The sequence below is a fragment of the Podarcis filfolensis genome, assembly GCF_964270895.1.
Source record: "Podarcis filfolensis genome assembly, chromosome: 7".
NCBI lineage: Eukaryota > Metazoa > Chordata > Lepidosauria > Squamata > Lacertidae > Podarcis > Podarcis filfolensis.
This window is the reverse complement of record NC_139603.1, coordinates 82,283,824-82,305,445: the sequence shown is the minus strand read 5'-3', so window position 1 is coordinate 82,305,445 and position 21,622 is coordinate 82,283,824. Positions and strand designations below refer to the sequence as shown.

The 21,622-nt window shown below is 44.9% G+C and overlaps 1 protein-coding gene across 2 annotated transcripts in view; it reads right to left on the bottom strand.

The window, feature by feature from the left end:
- Positions 1-21,296, bottom strand: part of KHDRBS3 (KH RNA binding domain containing, signal transduction associated 3) — a 108,930-nt gene extending 87,634 nt beyond the window's left edge. For both annotated transcript variants that reach the window (XM_083622224.1, XM_083622223.1), the window contains exon 1: positions 20,775-21,296. In XM_083622224.1, the coding sequence (XP_083478350.1) occupies positions 20,775-20,862 (88 nt within the window). In that variant the 5' untranslated portion in view covers positions 20,863-21,296. The remainder of the gene's footprint in view (positions 1-20,774) is intronic.
- Positions 21,297-21,622: the final 326 nt, after the last annotated feature.

Here is a 21,622-nt window from a genome sequence, read left to right as displayed (position 1 = left end):
GGAAGGCAGCTAACCAATACTAGCTGGATAGCTCGGTTGGTTAGAGCATGGGGCTGATAACACCAAGGTTGCAGGTTTGATCCCCATATAGGTCAGCTGCATATTCCTGAATTGCAGGGGGTTGGACTAGATGATCCTCAGAGTCCCTTCCAACTTGATGATTCTGCCTACTACTCATGGAAGTAAGGTCACAGTGAGGCCAGAGAGAATTCCCAAAATCAACTTCAGTGGTACCTCTGGCTGCGAACAGGATCCGTTCCGGAGGCCCATTCGCAACCTGAAAAGAATGCAACCTGCATCTCCGCGTCTGCGCATCGCGATTCGCCACTTCTGCGCATGCATGTGATGTCACTTTGCGCATCTGCGCATGTGCGAGCGGCCAAACCAGGAAGTAACCCTTTCCGGTACTTCCGTGTCGCCGCAGGACGCACCCTGAAAACGTGCAACCTGATCAAACATAACATGAGGTATGACTGTATAGAATACAAGAAAACAAGGGGCTGCTGAGTGTTATTTTCTGTTGATGCCCATCGTTGCTGTTTCAGTGTAGGCTTAAATTCAGACTAATTTGACAGAGGAACAGCTTGGGCCTCCTGCCAGGCGGCAGAGGCAGGAACCATTTAGAAGTCCGGCTCACAAGAGGCAGCGGTTTGGAAAGTGGTCTAAGAGAGGGAAATAATGTGTTACATCCTCTGTAAAGAAAACCTTCTTGTTTTAGCCTTTCAACTGATAAAGCATGAAGATAAGTCCAGATACATATTTCACTGAGATAAGGCACCCACATTTGTAAAGATCTGCAATGCCTGTTAAGCCACTCTAGCATATTTCTGTGGGCTAAGGTTAAGTGAGGTAGAGGCAACATTTAGTCTGATATCAAAAGGGAACATATGAATTTGCATTATTGTCTAATTCAGGCATCCCCAACCTGCGGCCCTCCAGATGTTTTGGCCTACAACTCCCATGATCCCTAGCTAACAGGACCAGTGGTCAGGGATGATGGGAACTGTAGTCCAAAATATCTGGAGGGCCAAAGGCTGGGGATGCCTGGATCCCCAAAGTCATCTTTGCCAAGATTCAGCCTGTAAATAGCAAAGCTGTTAAGCTATAGGTGACCCAAAGCACAGGGTGCTTTAGTATTTAAGGGCAGGAATTTACCTGCATTGCGCTTGAAAATAATGGGGGAGCAATGCGCACATTGAAGCACTACTGCAATATAGTTCTGACAACCCACACCAGAGAAGTATGGGACCATCCCATTCTGCCCTGCCAGTGCCATCAATGACCCCAACTCAGGCATAAAGATTTATCACAATGTGAGTGATAAGTTCAAAATAAGTGGTTTCTCTCTTTCTCTCTCTCACCCCTCATCAAAAGTGAAGCTATAGACAAGAAACAAAAGCTTTAAACTATTTAAATGAAAAACCACACTTAGCTGGGTATGGGAAACTTATCAAGCATAGGAGCTCCCATGCACCATGAATGCATTGCCCCACATGTTGTTGTTTAGTCGTGTCTGACTCTTCGTGACCCCATGGCCCAGAGCATGCCAGGCACTCCTGTCTTCCACTGCCTCCTGCAGTTTGGTCAAACTCATGCTGGTAGCTTCGAGAACACTGCCCAACCATCTCGTCCTCTGTCGTCCCTTTCTCCTTGTGCCCTCCATCTTTCCCAACATCAGGGTCTTTTCCAGAGAGTCTTCTCTTCTCATGAGGTGCCCAAAGTATCCTTCATGGGTCACTGCCTTGCTGTGGCGAAGGGGCTTGAATAACTCAGAGAAGCTATGAACTATACCGTGCAGGGCCACCCAAGATGCACAGGTCATAGTGGAGAGTTTTGACCAAACGTGATCCACCTGGAGCAGGAACCGGCAAGCCACTCCAGTATCCCTGCCAAGAAAACTCCATGGACAAAGACAACAGGCATATAAAAGTTATGATGCTGGAAGATGAGCCCCTCAGGTCGGAAGGCATCCAACATGCTTGCCCCACATATTTTTCCTTATTTGAACAGAGGAAATGTAGATTGAGGCAAAACTACGTGAGTTGACTGTCTGGGATACACTGTAGCGCCTTTTTTACAGCAACACAAAAGCTTTACTGGGATACTGTTCTTCTGTATAAGTTACTCCTGTTGCTTTAACGCAGCATTACATTTTTAAGTCCAAGAATTAGCTGCAGAAAACGCAGCTAATTAGCTGAATGAGAGAGCCAAACAGATGGGAGAGGGGAGGGATTTGCTTGAAATTCTGAACTGGAGAGATGACGAAGATGACGAATAGAAGCAGGAGACCAAACTTATAGGGACTTGTTGGATTTTACAGGGAGTGAATGCACATCAAAACCAATGGAAGGCTTAAGGAGCCTTGTTACAGATTGGTTAAAGTACCACCAGTTACATGACATGTTTAAATCAGATTTTAAAAACGGATTTTTGGACCAAAGCTCACAATTTGAAAGAGAATGATTACAGAATAAGGATAAACTGTTGTCTAAAACGTATAACTTCTTATTAGAATGGGAAACAGAAGACGAGCTAGTCAAAGCTTCAACGGCACACTGGGCAATAGATATACATAGTACACAATATAGATATAAACCTCTGGGAGAAACTTTGGAAGAATGATTTGAAATTTACCTCATGTTACTCATTGAAAGAGAATTATATGAAAATGATTCACAGATTGTATTTAACTCCGAGTAGGTTGGCTAAGATGTATAAAGTAGAGTCAGATATGTGTTGGAAATGAAAAGAAAAGAAAGATAGGTGTTGGAAATGAAAAGAAACAGAGGGGACCTTTTTATAAAAACATTATAAAAATTATTTAAAATCAAAATTGATGGCAACCATAAACTAAAGTTTTGTAAGGATTGCCAAAGGAGGGAGTCAGGCTGCGCCCTGACCAAAGGCCTGTGGAACAGCTCTGTCTTGCAGGCCCTGCGGAAAAAGCAGGAGACCAATCCGGTCAGGACAGACCTACTTAAGGAACAATGATCTGGCTACTGTTAAATAAGCATTGTACTGATCTTGTGCTTTCCATTAGGTTTACAATTTAAGCAGGTTGCTCTTGCTTTTTAGAAGACTTCAAAAGTATTTCTAGCCTCTGAAAATTATTGAAAATGTACAAAAATCAATTAGGCGCAACTGTGCACAATAGTGCATACACTGAGTGAAATACACATACAAAGGGGAAATGTTGTGTACACTTTTATAAAAATTGGTGGAGAAATCAGGCAAACTCTAGTTCAGAAAAATCCAAAGCCAAGAAGCAGAAACTGACAGATACCGTTTGCCTCTATTCAAAACAGCTAACAGGAGAAATAGACAGAATTAAAGTCCAGTTTTGTGACAGCCATGCTCTGGTCTGGTGGCAGCAGTGCTTTATGTTCTGGAAATGTATTCCTAATGCTGCAAACTGGTCACTGATGGGCTACTCCTAGCAGCAATAGAAACAACCAAACCGGGAGGTGGGATGAGAGTTGAATGGAAGCAAACAGTGCAAGATCACTGTTGTCCCAGTGTGGGTTTTGCCTCGCTGCCAGAGATTGCAAAACTGACTAGAAGAACTTCCTTTCCAAGAGCATTGGAATGCTTTAATTTTAGAATCACTCATTACATGATCAAGAAGGCAAGCACTTCAACTGAGACTCTGCCTGCCTAGGCTGTTCATGAGCTGCGGCTTCGTGCATTAGAGCAAGGAGACTTGAAGTAGATCCTGTGAGTTTTCAGCAATATGCATCAGCATCCCGATGAACATTTCTGTGTCAGCATCCTGCTCCTCAAGCCTTAAAGCAGGGCATTTCACACTTCAGCATTTCTGTACTCCAGGCATTCAAAAAGTCTATGTGAATGCAACAAGAACTAAAGCTATGATGCCACACACCACTCATTCATTAATCTGAGACGTAATCCCCTCAGCTGCAGGGAAGACTTTGCTTCCAGGGTTGAGTCAGTGGCAAAGACCAATAGCCACAGGTAAGGAATAGAGCTGGACAACTCTTCCCAGCAAGCCTTTTCTCCTGCCCTCCCCATCGCCACCACACAGAAAAGGAATATTAAGCCCCTCCTCAGGCCAACAGCCCCATGCTCCTTATAGGTTCAAATGCTCCATGTGATACTTCCCTCTCAATAATTAATTTGCATTAAACTTTCACCCAAAGAAGCACAAGGCAGCAAACACATTAGCAATAAAATGTAATAAACTTTAAACATTTTTTTAATATTTCACAACAATTAAGAACCTCAAAAACATTTTTATAAATTAAGTGCCTAAATATTTGAAAGACCTCCCGCAATCAGTTAGCACTGGTTTAAACATTGGTGACACAAACTGTTATTTGCTGCATCTTTAGTGAAATAATAATAATTTATTTGTACCCCACTCATCTGGCTGGGTTGCCCCCAGCCACTCTGGGTGGCTTCCAATATATATAAAAACATAAAACAGTACTCCTTAAAAAGCTTCCCCATACTTCAGATGTCTTCTAATCAGGCATAGGCAAGCTCCGGCCCTCCAGATGCTTGGGACTACAATTCCCATCATCCCTAGCTAACAGGACCAGTGGTCAGGGATGATGGGTATTGTAGTCCCAAACATCTGGAGGGCCGGAGTTTGCCTATGCCTGGGCTATATGATAACTCATCCGCTCGACATCTTATGGGAGGGCATTCCACAGGCAAAGTGCCACTGCCGAGAATGTCCTCAGCCTAGTTTCCTGTAGCTTCACGTCTCGCAATGAGGGAACCACCAGAAGGCCCTCGGAACTGGACCATGGAGGTGGAGACACTCCTTCAGGCATACAGGGCTGAGACCCTTTAGGGCTTTTAACGGTCAGAACTAACACTTTGAACTGTGCTCGGAAACATACTGGGAGCCAATGTAGGTCTTTCAGGACCGGTGTTATATGGTCCCAGCAACCACTCCCAGTCACCAGTCCAGCTGCCACATTCTTGATTAGTTGTAGCTTCTGGGTCACCTTCAAAGGTAGTCCCTTGTAAAGCCTCTTGTCACCAGTTAGTTAACTATGGCCTATTGAGGAGGGACCACCACCATCACCCCCCCTCTCTATGCAACGATAGGTTAAAAAATAAAAAGGTAAAGAGCAATAGACCTATGTGTGAATGCATGGAACCGTCACCAGTCTGAGAGTAACCCCAAATCTTCAGCACTGCACAAAAGTGCTATGTCAGACATGCTGGATTATCTAGGCAGACAAATACACGTAGAAAAAGCTCTCTGAAGGAAATTTGGAAAAAGAAAAAAACCCAGAGCTGTGTTGTACAGGTGCACCAGCATAAAGGAGCACCTTTACTAGAGGCGTGGTTTTGGTGTTCACCATCACCAGTCATGCATTTTTGCAGCCTACAGGGGAGGAAACAAGTACTGTATTTTTCGCTCCATAAGACACACCAGACCACAAGACGCACCTAGTTTTTGGAGGAGGAAAACAAGAAAAAAAATATCCTAAATCTCAGAAGCCAGAACAGCAAGAGGGATCGCTGCGCAGTGAAAGCAGCAATCCCTCTTGCTGTTCTGGCTTCTGGGATAGCTGCACAGCCTGCATTCGCTCCATAAGACACACACACATTTCCCCTTACTTTTCTGGAGGGGAAAAAGTGAGTCTTACAGAGCAAAAAATACGGTATCTGTATTTACTTCTAGAGAGATCCGGAAACCAGGTCTAGTCGTATGACTTTTCTATTACACTTTAGCCTGTAACATCTGCTAACTAATCTACCCTTACATAAAGCTCTTAATGGGACAATCTCTTGCCAACATTATTCCATTTCAAGGCAGCTAGATTTATTCTTAAATGAATGCGGACAGGTATTCAGGGACTCCTATGAAGGCAAGCTTAGATGACTCACAGGATTAAGATTAAAAGCTTGTTCACGGGAGAGAAAAACCTAGGATTTTTAGTACGCAGAGTTAAGCTTACCAAACGAATCTGAAGTGTTTGCTATCTGCACATACTAGTTACTTTTCTGGAAAATACCTGCATGGACTCAAAGGCATGATTCCATCCATAAAACAGGGACAGGACTCCACTTTAGAGAAATGCTCTGAAGTACATGGAGAGAAAGTTGAGGGGTTCTGATGTATCTACGAAGTTGTCCAGTGAATACAGTTGTCCAACAAAATGTTGCTGTGTATCCCCAAGCCCCAAGAGTGGTGCTCCAGGCATCAAAGATCCAGGAACCTTTCAAAGGATGGAATGGCCCACATTTCCTTTCCAATGACCTTCCCTTGCTGGGCTAAGGTGGTGCAGAATTATTTCTGGTGCTCTGTTTTTCAGGAGTTGCTTGTTCTGCAGCTCTATTTTGCCTCTACAGTGGTACCTCGGGTTACATACGCTTCAGGTTACATACGATTCCGGTTACAGACTCCACTAACCCAGAAATAGTACCTTGGGTTAAGTACCGGTACTTTGCTTCAGGATGAGAACAGAAATCGTGCTCTGGCGGCACGGCAGCAGCAGCAGGCCCCATTAGCTAAAGTGGTGCTTCAGGTTAAGAACAGTTTCAGGTTAAGAATGGACCTCCGGAACGAATTAAGTACTTAACCCGGGGTACCACTGTATTCCTGCCATACTTACCCCCCCCCAAGTGCACTACTGAATGAATTCTAACCACCACCACCACCAGAATGTTCAAAAACATTGTTGTTCAGGTACTACGTTCTCCTGTAATGGCTTGCCCCAATGCTGAAGTTACAGAGTTCTCCTAATATTTAACTAATATCTCTTGAAATAGGATAGCAAGCCTGAGGGTTCAGACTTAGTTTAAACTAGAGGAACTAAACACAACTGTGGTGGCTTGGTCTATGGGAATTGTAATCCCAAGCATCCGGAGGGCACGAGGATGGTGAAAGCTGCTTTAGGTGCTGTAGAAGCCTTCAATGACTCCATTGCATCAGCAGAAAGTAGTATTTCATACACTACCAGCCTCTCCCCTTTTCTCTAGCTGTGTGTAAGCCACCTGAACAGTCATTTTCTGAAGGGGTGCACTGGAAGTCACAGCCCAGAGAGGCTACTTTTCCAATGAACAAGCTTACTGACTTGGCTTGGCTAATTTTTCTCAGATGCTTGCCTGAGCAAACATAATTGTCTTCATATCTTGAAGTGGATAGATTTGCTAGGCTAGTAGATCATTACTTCGGGAAGTGAAGATTCTGACTTTACTCTTTTTTTAATGTACTTATGGGGTGGAATTCTCATCTGAAAAGCCTTCAAGCCAATGCGGGATAAACAACTTGTCTCTGGGAAACATTCTGTGCCAAAAGCTTGATTCAGATAAATATGACCCATCACAACCAACTGTGTGAAGCCTCCTGTTCTAACTGCCCTTCTCCCCAGCTTTCCAAAAAAATGTTGCGCAGTCTGAACTCTGAACTATTTACCGAATGAACAGGCTACCCACTGAAGCCTCCTCCCTAACTTCTGAAATGCGCATGGATTCCAGATTTGAGGATTGAATTTCAGGAAAACAACTTTTCTTCTCTGGCAACTTTCTCCTCAGCGCAAGCTGCTCTAGAGTCAGCCTATGCCAGCTGATAAACTTCCAGTTCATTGTGGAAGGAATTCAGAAAAACACAGTTACACAATTCCACAAACAAGTGCAAGGCCATGATGGATAACAATGATTTTTTTAAAAAGGTTAATCATTTTGAAGATGCCACTTTTAAGTGGTAATGGTTTTATAATCAAGTATGAAGTGAATACAAAAGAGTTAGTTTTTATACTGCCACCACAATTCTTTAGTACAATGAATTACATTCTACGCTCCTTTAAATAAAAAGTCACAGGCAGTAACCAAGTTGAAATATTCAAGTATGATACACAATTACTGCAGACTATGATGAATATCTGACATATCAACAAGACAATGTGGGCCTTTTGCTTTCTAGGAAAAACAGTGACTTTGCTGCTTGAAAGTTCTGGACATATTTCAAGCACTTAAATTACAAATTTGTGGCTGTATTTTAATTAGTTTTCAAGAGCCACTTGTCTAAGCAAATGTAACTCTTAATACAAAAAAGGTACATGGGCTGAATGACCAGACACTTTTTATTCTTTTCCTCAGAAGTATATTATTTACCTAGCTCCAGTCAATATGTACTGATACAACTCTTGCTCAGGAAAACACTAAGTAGGCTTACTCAGGAGGAAGCTTGTGATTTGAAAAAATCACCTTGTACCAGCAAATCAAAATGATGTTTTAAATGAACAGACCCAGTGAACTTGGGACAGGACTGCAAAATATTGTGATTTCCAGGCAACAACCAATTTAGACACATCCAAAATACCTGAATATTTCAAAATGTCATAAAGACGTTATAAAAAGGGGTACAGCGGGATTATGTGCACTAACGGATAATGGTCAAAAGGCACAGTTCTATTCCTATATAACCTCAAAAGCCTTATGGATGGGAGATTATCTGGGCTCCTCAGAAGAGCAGGGCATTTATGCCACAAATGAGCACACAAATAGCATGAAATGACTGCTTGCACAGGCATGTGCTTTTTGCACGCAATGAAAAAATAACTAGTAACCTTCATTTGTGCTCAGAGATGCTTGTTCCTTCCTTTCTGTCCTTGTTGCCTCTAGTTTCTATTTCCCTGCACAGAAGCTCTAATCACACATCACCTGCTTGTCATCAAGTTTCCCAACCAGCTTTGCCTGACGTTTACCACCACTTAAATTTCCTCCACACCTCCAGTGGATAATGCCATTTCTTCTCCCAGCCTTATTACTCACAAACAATTTATAAACTGCTTAATTTTTGTTTTAAATCTCTAAAGCAGAGTACAACAAACCATGTAATTAAAACCAAAACCACAACCTAAAACCAACAAAACAGCCAAGTATTCGGCAAATATCTTCGGATGTCCTACATGAATTTCCTTAGAACATATGATAGAATCACTCGTCCCATATCTTCCGTAGTCATGTAGGCAGAAAGCAAGCAGTGCAATTCTTCAAACCCCTTTGCCAAAATCACCAAGTAAGCATGCATGCATAAAAACCCATTCTAGCTGCCTTGAGTGACTTCTACCATCAGGAATAGAGTTAGAGCAGTTCAAACAGCTTATTCAAAGTAACCAGACACGGTGTGCCGGTACCACAGAGCTGTTGCATGATTTATGTAGAGGGAAGTCTAAATTACTATCAAGGATTAGGTGCACAGGATTAGAACAATGAAGCAGAGACTAATTTTAGTAAGAACCTGATTCTTAGTATTTTAAATTGAATTAAATCAGCCATTTCAAACTGAACTTGCACCAAGTTCTTGGCAGTTAACTTTGCAGAATGCTAGGCAGGCATTCTTTTCAGCACCGTGACAATACTTGCTTTTAACTAATCCCCTGATTTCTGCTACTTAAAAGCAACTGCGTGCCAAAACTGAAGACTCCAGTGTTTGCACCTTTTGTGATTTCTATGCTAGTTAGCTGAATAAAATTAGGGTGTGTGTGTTTTTTTTCCTTTTGAAAGGGTTTCTTTTTTCCTCTCTTCAAGGAAAAGCAAGGTATCCAACTTAAAAGTGTATTATTCTCTTCTCATTATCTCCTGCTGGACCCCTACTGTTCTACAAAAAGTTAACAGCAGCAGGTTTCAAGTGTTTAACAATACTTCAGAAAATCTTTTGCATGCATGCATGAATTTCTGTTCAATCCACGTTTTAAACAAAGGCCCAGTTAAACTATACTTTAAAACAAATCATGGCTTAATGTGAACAAGTAACATACTGGTACACATGGCTCAAAGGCTCCTGCTCTGTTCCTCACCAGGTCCTGCCAACAAGGTGAAACAAGGTAGAATCTGACTTGTTTTATTGCCCAAACCTAGATTTGTTTACTTAAAACCAGAGGTGAAGAAACTGTGGATCTCCTGTCATGCTCGACCTTCAGCCACACTGGCAGGGGCCAATGGAAACTGCAGTCCATCACCACCTGGAGAGGCACAAATTCCCTGCTCTTAAGAAACCATGAGAAGTAAGCATTTTCTTGGTGCTGAAAACTGTTTCAAACTATTGTCTGATGTGATGTGTAGACCAGACAAAGACCATAGTTCACACCTCCTGGAGGTGAACATGGAACACAACTGCACCAGAGTTAGGTGCTGTTGGGTTTTCTTAAGTGCCACTGATTTCAATGCTTAATTCAAGAAGAAATCAATAGGACCCAGATGCCCAATTGTGGCTGAAATAGGCTGACTTTATACCCAAGCAGGAAATGTTTCAGATCCTTTAAGCATCAAAAAGTAGCATCTCTCAAGAGACAGGAATGTGGAATCCTAGATCTTGTGCATGCACTTTAACTATGTAACTCTGTGAATCTTTTAATTCTGTTTGTCTCACTGCAGTTGAGAAGCCAGTGAATTATCAGAAGTGACCTTCTAAATACACCACAGAAGAGACAGGGTTTTCTATAATACTGTCAGATCAGGCTTCTAAAAGCCAGTCCTGCATATGCATAGGCATTTGTGCTGGTCCCAGAAACTACTCAAGCAATATTGCCTACTGACATAATTACATGCATGCAACCATTAAGATACAGAGTTCATCAGGGGGAGCGGGGGAATCTAGTTTATTCACAGCACACCAGCCCAACTAATCCAATATTCCTCATCAGATAAACTGCCCAATTTTCCTTTTAACCCCTCAAACCAATGCATTCCAAAGTTGGCTATTGCAATGAATCAATATTTCATCCAACCTGCTGTTCTTTGAATTCTACATAATAAATCATTAAACATGTTATTTACTGTTAAAGATACAAAGCTCGCCTTGGAAGACGCATGAAAGACTACACAAAGTACAGTAGTACCTTGGGTTACAAACATCTCAGGTTACAAACACTTCGGGTTACAGACTCTGCTAAGCCGGAAGTAGTACCTCGGGTTAAGAACTTTGCCCCAGGATGAGAACAGAAATCGTGCGGTGGCAGCAGGAAGCCCCATTAGCTAAAGTGCTGCTTCAGGTTAAGAACGGTTTCAGGTTAAGAAAGGACTTCCAGAACAAATTAAGTTCGTAACCAGAGGTACCACTGTAATAATAATAATAATGCATAACAATTGCACAAAGCATGCAATTGCATAAACCAGGTCATACAGAGTTCAGTTCTGCCTACTCCCAAATGGCAGGGTCTCAGGCAGTAGTTTTCCCTATCAGCTAATCCTTTTAGAAAATGTCAAGGACTGGCGCTAGGACTTCCCACATGCCAACAAGAGGTGCTTGAGCATGGGTCGGCAAACTAAGGTCCACGGGCTGGATCAGGCCCAACTACCTTCCAGATCCGGCCTGCGGACAGTCCGGGAATCAGCAGCGTGCGCATTCTTTCCTTCTCCCTCACACGGCGGTGCTTTTCTCCTCAGGGACGGAGCAATCTTGTCCCACACCAGGCGCCATCGACGGCAGGAGTCGGCTCGCCCACCTGCCCGCCTCAGCAGGGTGGTGCTGTGAAGGGCAGCAACAGCAGGTGGTGGTGGTGGGTAAAAGTTCCAGCGATGCCCTGCTTCCCCTACCTCCATCCACGGCTCCTCCGTTGGGGCTGCTGCTTCCATCTTCGCCAGCCAACGCAGTCTCCTAGCCCCACCATGGCGCCTGGCTGGCTGACTGAAGCCCAGCTGTGGCTATTGGGACGGCAACTGGGACAGGTAAAGCGAAGCACCTTCAGGCCTCTTTGCAGGCGGGCGAAAATCGTTTGTCCCCCCCCCAAAAAAAAATAGTCCGCCCCCTCACAAGGTCTGAGGGACAGTGGACCGTCCCCCTACTGAAGAAGTTTGCTGACCCCTGTGCTTGAGGAATGTAGCATCTGGCAATTATGCTATGAACCGGCCTGATCTGAACTTCCCAGTTTAACGCACAAATCACTATTCAGAATCTATTTGCTTTTGTACTTCGCAGAAGTCACCGGACACAAAAAACACCATTAACAAAACTATCTAGAAAGTCTATATTGAGAGAAAACCAGGCACATATTTAAATGGGAAAGTTTGTATGGGTTTTTTTTTTTAAAAAAAATGCAAGCCAATATACAAATGAGATGGAATGGACTTTAAACCAGGAATGCAGCAATTAGTCCACCACCAATGTAACTCTAGAACAGGCATAAGTTAGAATATGATCAGCAGGGTTGCTGCTACGCCAGAACTTTGGAATATTATCTTCAATTGTCATTTTTTAGGGGGGGGGAGGGGGAGCTTAGAGAGCCAGTGTGGTGTAGTGGTTAAGAGCGGTAGACTCGTAATCTGGTGAACCGGGTTCGCGTCTCCACTCCTCCACATGCAGCTGCTGGGTGACCTTGGGCTAGTCACACATCTTTGAAGTCTCTCAGCCTCACTCACCTCACAGAGTGTTTGTTGTGGGGGAGGAAGGGAAAGGAGAATGTTAGCCGCTTTGAGACTCCTTCGGGTAGTGATAAAGCGGGATATCAAATCCAAACTTTTCCTCTTCTTAGCCTGCCTTTGCATGGAGTCTCCTCCAAATATTACACCAAGAACGAACCTGTTTTGTCATTAACCGTCTATCCTCCAACAGTGAAGGCCAGGGTTAGCAACTTGCCCTGGGCACCAAAGTAAAGCTCAGTATTTGAGAGTACTGTCTGCGGTGAGCTGTGGTGAAGGTGAGAAGTAGCTCTGGGCATGTTTATTGGACATCGTAAAACCTAACAACTTAACAGGTTTTTCTTTGTTTCTTGCAAACTTGAAAAGGCACACAACTTTGCAAGACTACAAAGCTGACCACTGCGTGAGGGAGGAGGTGGCATTTTCACCTAAGGTTCTATTTATCTTGCGGCCAGTCCTTGAGAAAGCAAATACAACAAGGCCACCCTAGACTGACAACAGAAAATTGCATTTCCTAAAATACCCAGTGCCCAAGCTATTTTAAGTTCTCAAACTTGGCACCTTAAAAAGTTGCGCCCAAGCGTGCAACTCACACCAGCTAAAGTCAGGCAGCTTCCCACAGCAGACTTCAAGAGGAGACCATGCAGCGCAAAGGTGGACAGGAAGTAGACTGGAATCTGTTAACCGTAGGGTCACTGTAAATGATGACTCCCGATTACTTAAAAGCCAGCATCAAGACAACTACTTTCCCCTGCTCCAAATAAAGGTCCTGGAGATCTTGATCAGTAGTAACTCAAGATGTGATTTGTACTTGAATACACAGGTTCCATTCAATGACTTATGATGTCCATCGTGATACAACGTTCACCCTCTCAGCCACCATTTTGCATCTGACTGCACCTGAGCAAATATCTGCCCCAGCTCTGGCCGATGGTTCTAGAAAAAACATAGGTCCTGTAATCCCAAGTTCTGCTCACCGATTTTGTAGAGCAAACGGTTTCAACCAGCGAGTCAGGATCCACATCCCCGGTGAGTCGAGGTCACATCCTGATCTAAGGCTGGTCACAACAGCAGCACTCTCACTATACAAACAAGTGGGAGGAGCTCCTAGGGTGGGAGGCTGGGGAAATACAGGTGAGCTTCTAGGTGACAGCTGGGAGGGCTCACTTTTCTGTTTGCGGAATAAGTTGTGCAGACTTAATTTTGAGAGAGGATTTTGTAATTTCCCTTTCTTCTTATCTTTCTTTTCTTCTTTTGGCTGGTGTGCTTGGGTACATAGGAGCAACCCATCTCCAATAATTCCTACACAAAACAGATTCTGAACTTCAGTCAGGTTATTACAGGCCTGCTTTGGGAGTGGGGAGCCTTGGCTGCCCTAAGTTGACTATTTTTTTCAGGGAGAAAGAGCAGAGCATGTTCCTGTTGCTCCAGTCTGCTTCGTAATGGAAGGGGCTTGGGCTGTCCTTCCTTGCAGGCATGTCTCAGAAACTACTGCTCAGGAACCAGTTCAATCTTATCCCCATGCTGAGGAAACACAGCTCTGCATCTCCTTGTCATCTCATTCCAGGGAAGTTCTGAAGCTGAGTCAGTGTTAGGCTGAATGAGGATTTAACGTACTGAAACTATGAAAACAAGGCAAAGGTGTTCTTGGTCATTTCACCTACTGGTGCAGGGACAGGAAGTCAGTCTTTTCCAGAAAGGGTTGCACAACCCTTGAAAGATCAGCATCGTAGCTAGAGAGAAATTCTGAGCCCAGTCTTGTCATCAGATGGCCAGGTGTCACATCTGGCCAGGAAAACTTATGCCCTGTTTTGGCTGGTGTGCCAGTTGCACCTGCTCCTGCTCCTGGCTTGTATCGCATGCAGTGTTAAGTAACCAGCGCAATGATTTACACTTCCCCAAGCCCTTAAATCTATCCTGGGGCTTTAACTGTGGCAGCACCCAATGTGAAACTCCTTGCCCCAAAAAGCTATGCCATCTCCGTCTTCGCGTGCCACCAGTGTTTTGAAGGCATTTTGGTCTTAAACAAGCCTTTGATCCTGTTTACTATGTGACCTAATTTAGTCTATTATTAGTTCTGGCTATTTGTTTTATTGGTACTATTTTTGGTCCTGGTTTGCTTTGTAGAAGGTAGAGGACGAGTTTGGATTTGATATCCCGCTTTATCACTACCCTAAGGTGTCTCAAGGGACGCGGGTGGCGCTGTGGGTAAAACCTCAGTGCCTAGGGCTTGCCGATCGCATGGTCAGCAGTTCGAATCCCTGCGGCGGGGTGAGCTCCCGTCTTTCGGTCCCAGCTCCTGCCCACCTAGCAGTTCGAAAGCACCCTTAAGTGCAAGTAAATAAATAGGTACCGCTTACTAGCGGGAAGGTAAACGGCGTTTCTGTGTGCTGCGCTGGCTCGCCAGATGCAGCTTGTCACGCTGGCCACGTGACCCGGAAGTGTCTCCGGACAGCGCTGGCCCCCGGCCTCTTAAGTGAGATGGGCGCACAACCCTAGAGTCGGACACGACTGGCCCGTACGGGCAGGGGTACCTTTACCTTTAAGGTGTCTCAAAGCAGCTAACAATCTCCTTTCCCTTCCCTCCCCACAACAAAAACTCTGTGAGGTGAGAGAGGCTGAGAGACTTCAGAGAAGTGTGACTAGCCCAAGGTCACCCAGCAGCAGCATGTGGAGGAGCGGGGAAGCGAACCCGGTTCACCAGATTACGAGTCTACCGCTCTTAACCACTGCACCACGCTGGTCCTGTTTACAATCACATCATTAAAAACAAGTTATCTTTTGCTGTTGTTGCCTGTCTGTTTACTTTGCAAGCAACTTTGAGTGACTTCTACTGAATGTAAAAATTGGATATAATTTCTAGGATAAATAAAATGCACGTCTAGTTGTGACTGCCACTTGGGTATACTGGCAAAAACCTGGAGCTACAAAGCCGATTGCCACTCCAAGACCGAGATACTTCAGTGGAGTGAAGGCCTCAACAAAACAATACAACAATTATTCCAACAGCTTGTAAATGTAAACAAGCATTTTATGTTACTGCTATGATGTTCTTTAGGAAGAACTCATCCTCTTCTGTGCAAAAAGAGGGGGGGGGAATACCATGCAAGGAGTTTGCTTGTCATTTCTTTTCACCCAGTAGCTGCTTCACACTCTTAAATCTGAAACATGTACTCTGGGTCAGCTTGCACGCAGGCAGTTATAAAGGTTACATAAGCCTGCCTTTTAATTGAGACAGTACATTTGCGGCTACAGTGCTTTGCTCGGTACATAGTAGGTGAAAATCTTCAGTGATTCATCACTGCAAAACTGCTCTTGCAGAATCCTAGACAGATGCACAAACAGAGCTCTCCACACTCTGCATGCCTCAGTGAGGGCATTAGAAGTGTCATTCTGATATTATTAATAGAGATCCAAGTACATGCGGCTCTGGCTCAGCAGCTTGGATGTGAAAATTCTGTCCAACATTTTTTTGAAAGACCTTTTCAGATTTGTATTAATCCCCCAAAAGATAAAGGTAACCAGTTATTGCCAGCTCTAAATCTCTCTTTTCCATTCTTAATTTCCTATTGCTCCTACACCTAAATCAACCTACTTTTTAAGTTCTACTGGCATGTCGTGCAGCCAATGTGCAAACTGAGAGTTGCAGTAGCCTGCATTCAAGAAACACATACTCTTCATTCCATTTTGGTTCACTTGACAAAAATAGTCAGAGGTTAACCTAGTATCACAAGCAACCTGATAAAACTTGATTTGCTAAGTTATCTTCCTAGCCCACCATTTGCTTTTAAAAAAGCAGCATCACAAATTAAAGTGTGTGTTGTATAGGGTCCCGGCTTCTATCCATCCTGAAGCTACATGCAGTGAACTTTACTGGGTAACCTCAAATTCTAAGGTGTAGAGACAGAGGTCAACAGTGTTAAAAATACACCTTATTTTCACCCATTGTTGCTTTAAGGTTAGATTCCAGCAGAACCAAAACGGCAGTTTTCATGGGTGCCCAAGTCATACTGAAAGCAGTAAAAATGTACAGCACTAACCTACAGCTCAGGTTACCTGTTGTGACAGGATACCTGCTGCAAGTTGCTCACTCTTGGAAAGGTAATTTTCAAAAGATGCAGATTTAATTTCCAGAGGAGCTACACCTGAATTAGTTTGCGGGGGGAGGGAATACATAGGTACTTCCTTTTTTCAACTCCCCAACTGTTCAAATTAAAATAGCAAATGTTATCAATGAAGTGTAGGGGTTCTAGCACTGTGCAGAAGGGAATGATATGACGTCTTCTGTGACGCAAATACACCATGCTTTGTGCAGTTTTAATAGCCTGCATCTGAATGAACTGTCCCGTAACTGAGCAGATTTTGGCATCAGTCTAACACAGAAGCCCCACTAGATCATGCGGAAGGTTTATTGTTTATTAATTAAATGTACCAGTATATCCTGCCCTTCACAGGGACACAGGAAACTGCCTTATACCAGGTGAGACCATTGGGCCATCTAAGCTCAATATTATCTACATTGACTTACAACTGTCTCTTCAGAATCCAGGATCTCAGACCAGAAGTCTTTCCCAGCCCTACTGGAGATGCTGGGGATTGAACCTGAGACCTTCTGCATGTGAAGCAGATGCTCTACCAGTGAGCTACAGCTGTTCCCTCAATCCCCAAGGAGCACAGGGTAGCAATCACAAAGAAGTCAAAACAATGCCAATTGAAAATGAAGCATAGTATCCAACTAAGTTTCACTTGGAGTAGATGCACTAGAAATCAATGGCCTTAAGTTCATCAGTGGGCCTAGTTGGAGTAAGACAAGCACAGGATACAACCCAGAATATGTAATCCAGCATCCCATTCCCACAACACTGGCTAGCTAAATGCTTCAGGAAAGCCCACAAGCAGGGCACAACGGCAAACAACATTAGCAACCACTGCTCCCCAGCAATGACTATTCAGTGGTTTGACAGCTCTGAAGATGCTATCACAGCAGCTGCTAGACCTATTTCCCACTTTTCCAAGCTATGTCCAGGTATTAGCCACACATCATTATGGACCTTAAAATAACTGGTTGTCTGTCACAAGCATGTCCCAGACAGATCACACACAACGAAGCAGCACCTCTCTTCTGGCAGTTCCTACTGAGAGGCGTCAGGAAAATATGCAAATCCCAAGTTGTGGGATCAGAACATATTGCCATTGTCCATCATTTGACTTTCAGAGATGCAAACCTACAGGTTGCAACCATCCTAAAGATCCTAGCAAGCATCATGGGGCCGCAAGGTTTGTCTGGAATGCTCAACAGCCCTATTTCAGCCTTATTACATAATAATTTTATTATTTATACCCTGCCCTTCCAACTGTTATAAAGCACCCTTTTAGGAACATAGGAAGAAGCTGCCGTATACCAAGTCAGATCCATGGGGCCATCTAACTCAGTATCTACACTGGCGGCAGCTCTTGAGGATTTCAGACCAGAGTCTCTATCTATAGATGAATGGGATTGAAACTTGGGACCTTCTGCCTGCACAGCAAATATTCTACCACTAAGCTACAGCCCTTTCCCTATTTTTTAGAGCCTTGTCTTAAAACTAGAAGCTCAGAAACAAACACCGCTTGCCAGATTTGTGGGATTAGTTTTAATATGAGCACGATGTCAATAGGAAAGCATCACTTCAAACTTTGGCAGGTCCTGGCAATCTATTGTTTATTGCAAGTCCCATCTGCTATTCTCAGCTTCCTAGCTAATGAAGGCCACTTTGCTGGTGATCAAGACATCCATCATGCTTCTCCCATGCACACGCAGCCCAACAGCAACGTGAAAACATCAAGGTCAGGAAGAAATCATCCAACTGAAAATTGCTATTTTTAAGCGGGGAGGGTGGGGAGAGAACCAATATTTAGCAAACAGAAGCAATTCCATGTCCACCCCCCCCCAAAAAAAAACCCTTTCTAATGTCAAGACACACCTTTCTTGGTATATATACAAGATGCCTCGAAAGAGCAAATGTCAAAAGAGCTATTTAGTTGTGCAGTTCAAGTACGTCGGTAATATGTGATATTTAGATGCCCTCTCCACCAAAATGGGAAAAAAAGCTACTGACCAGAAGATGTCAGATTCCCTTTTAATGTAAAGGTGACAGACTATAGAAAAAGATACCAACTTCACAGCTGCACAATTTGCCAAAGCAACTCATATTCTGAGGTGCTATGGGAAAATAGGGTTGGGGAGTTTGGTTCCACTCCAAAGAAATTGGACAATTCAAAGAGGGAAAAATTCCAGAGGCAGCAGGAACGTCCCTCTGGGACACGGTCCGCTGAGGGTGAGACACACTTGAGGGTCACGGGCATACAGTGGCTTCCTTCCCCCCAGGGAATTGGCCAGTACCAATTGGGGGGGGGGGACCAAGCTCTGGAGTCTGCCACTTGATTCTCACCATGACAAATTCTCCTAAGCAGATGCGAGATCAAAGGCAGGAAAGATGAAAGCACCTGCCCAGGCTAGCAAAGAGGGAAGGTGTGTGGATCACTGATCTCTCAGCCTATTCGAGTGAGTGAATAACTCACACAGACCCTAGTTTCGGGGGGAGGGCAAGGTATCATCACCTGCTGCATGCTTGTGTTGTTTCCGTGCACACCAGTTTCTAGAACACAACTCTAATGACCTCTCCCAAACATCATGGCACTGTGCTCCCTTCCTTTAGCACTTAACCACTAGAGCTTTGGGTGAAGAAAAGGGTTATGTAGCTCCCCACAAAAATCTATTGCATCACATGTTCATTCAACTCCCCAGAGAGCTCAACACCATTTCCTCTAGTGTGGATGGGGGAAACCAGTTTTTTATCCACTGCTGTCCACCCCCTAAAGGACTTTCTAGAACATAAGCTTGCTTGCCTTGCCCCCTGAGGAATCCTACAAATCTTTTGTTCCTACAGAGCGCCCCAAACCCTGTAAATACATAATGTCGACCCCAGAAACACAAAATTTCAGCAATAATCAACCAGTTCTTTACCAAGAGCTGCTTCCCCAAAATCAGTACCAGAGAGAACATCACCCCTCATGTAGCACATTTCTAAAATGCCTGTTATGAACAGTTGTCTGTTAAGATCCATCTGGTCAAAGCCTGTAATTGAAGTTTCCACACAGGGAACTTTTGTCTGAGAACTCCCAGATGCATTCAAGAACCTCCAGCTCCTTCTGCTAAAAGGCACTTGTCAACAGGAGGGTGTGCTGCTGTCCCGTAAGGACCCTCACGACGTGGCCCTCATTTCCCATACTTTTTAAGAAGCCCTCCAGTCCCAGACAATACAGACTCCTTGCACCTGAATGAGGCTGCCTATCACTCAAAACCCAAACACACCATCTCCGCTTTTGTTTCACACTGGGAGAGCCAGTCACTCAAGCAGCTTTTCTCTTTACAAAATCCCAAGCCGTTCTAGCACGCTTCCTGCATCCATCTCAAAATATAACAAAGGCAGCCTTGCCAAATCATACCAGAAGGCTCCGATGGAAGCCCAGGACCACTTTCACCTCCAGCAGTGGCGATCCAGGTGCCTACAGGAAGCTTACAAGTAAGGCTACACCCCTTTGTTGCCATCAGCAGCTGGTGTTTAAAGGCATGCTGCCACTGGATGCAAAGGACTAACAGCCAATATCCTACGTTGCTTAACTCTACAAGCAGGAAGAACCCAGCTGAAAGCAAGGTGCAGCAAGACCCTGATTCCAAATCTCAATTCTAGTTGAAACTCATTGGGTGCATAGCCACAGTTGCATCCATTCTCCTTTCTCCTTGCAATATAGGGATAAACACAGAGCTACCTTGCAGAGATGCTGCTAGGATTACCGAGAGGACACCCAACAAAAAGCACTTTTGAGCACCCCGGGGCGCCACGTTAACGCTGGAGAAATGCAAGCTCACACTCACACACACACTCCGAAAGATGCAATTGCCTTTGCAGCTCATGAGCTACCCATCCAATGCAGACTTACCCAGAAGCCCCTACCTAGTTCACGCTTCGGAGTTGCTTCCAAAGTCTGCGGGCAGCCAGTTTAAAGGGATCTCCTGCACTTGCAAGGAACGACACCCCAAACACAAAACCAGCCCCTTTCCATGGTGGGCAGCCGTGCCCTGGCACCGCCCCTTATTTTTCTTACCAAGTGCCTACTGTCTACCTTTCCCGTTATTCGCGCAGAGTAATGCAACACAACAAGAACAAAAACAAATGGTTTAGGGTGGTGCAATCCTACTTCCGTACGACTCATTTAATTACTTCCGAGCGGACATTGCACCCGATTTGCAGTGCTCCGTCCAGAAAATAAGCTTGCATTTTGTTTTTCCCCGCACCCCAAAAATCAAGACACCCCCACCCCACCCCGTTTTGTTTTGCAAAACGCCCATTCCCTCCTCAATGCAAGTTGCAGGCTGTCTATGTCCGCACCTTGGTTAACCAGTCTCAGCGCGTGGGTGAAGGACGGATCCAGCGAGTCCTTCTCCGCCATCAGCTCCGGCAGGTACTTCTCCTCCATGGCCCGCCCGCCTGCCCGAGGGAAGGTGGGGGACCCGATCTCGCCTAACACGCAGGCAGAAGAAAACAAAAAGAGGAGAGGGAGGAAAAGCGGGAAGGAGACAGAGGAAAAGAGAGGAAAAACACGCGCGCACGAACGGCGGTGCAGCGGCAGCCGCGCAGCAAATAAATCCTCGCTTGCAATGCAGCCTCGGAATGGAGAAAAACGGAAACAAAATTAAAAAATAATAATTAAGGAGCAAGGTAAGGGGAAAGCAGCAAAAATACGAAAAAAGGGGGGAATCGCGGAGGAAGCGACACTTGTTACGCCCTCCAAGCCGGGCGCATCCAGGAAAAGCCACGCGCGCCTCTGCTTTCCCCACCAAAATCCTGCTTATCCAGCAGCGCCGCTTGCTTTCCCAGACGCAGCCGCCAGCACCGGCTACGAGCCCCGACTGAGCGTTCGAACGCCGGCGCAGTCCTCTTTAAATAGCCGCACACGCCACGCCCCCGGCTGTCAGGAAGCCACGCCCCCCTGCACTCCCTTCTCAGGCAACTCGGAACAAGGCGGAGGAGGAGCTTCTCGAACCCGCCCACCTTTGTTGCCTACTGGGTAGGAGACGCGCTTGTCTACGAAAGAAAGCGTAACTCGCTCTCCGATTGGTTGATTCCCCCCCTCACCCCAACCCGCTGCGTTCGGCTGGAGGACAGCGGGGCGTCTCCTTCTGCTCCTCGCTGGTGTTTGAGACTCGCGCGCCAAAGTCAACGGAAAAAGGGCGGGA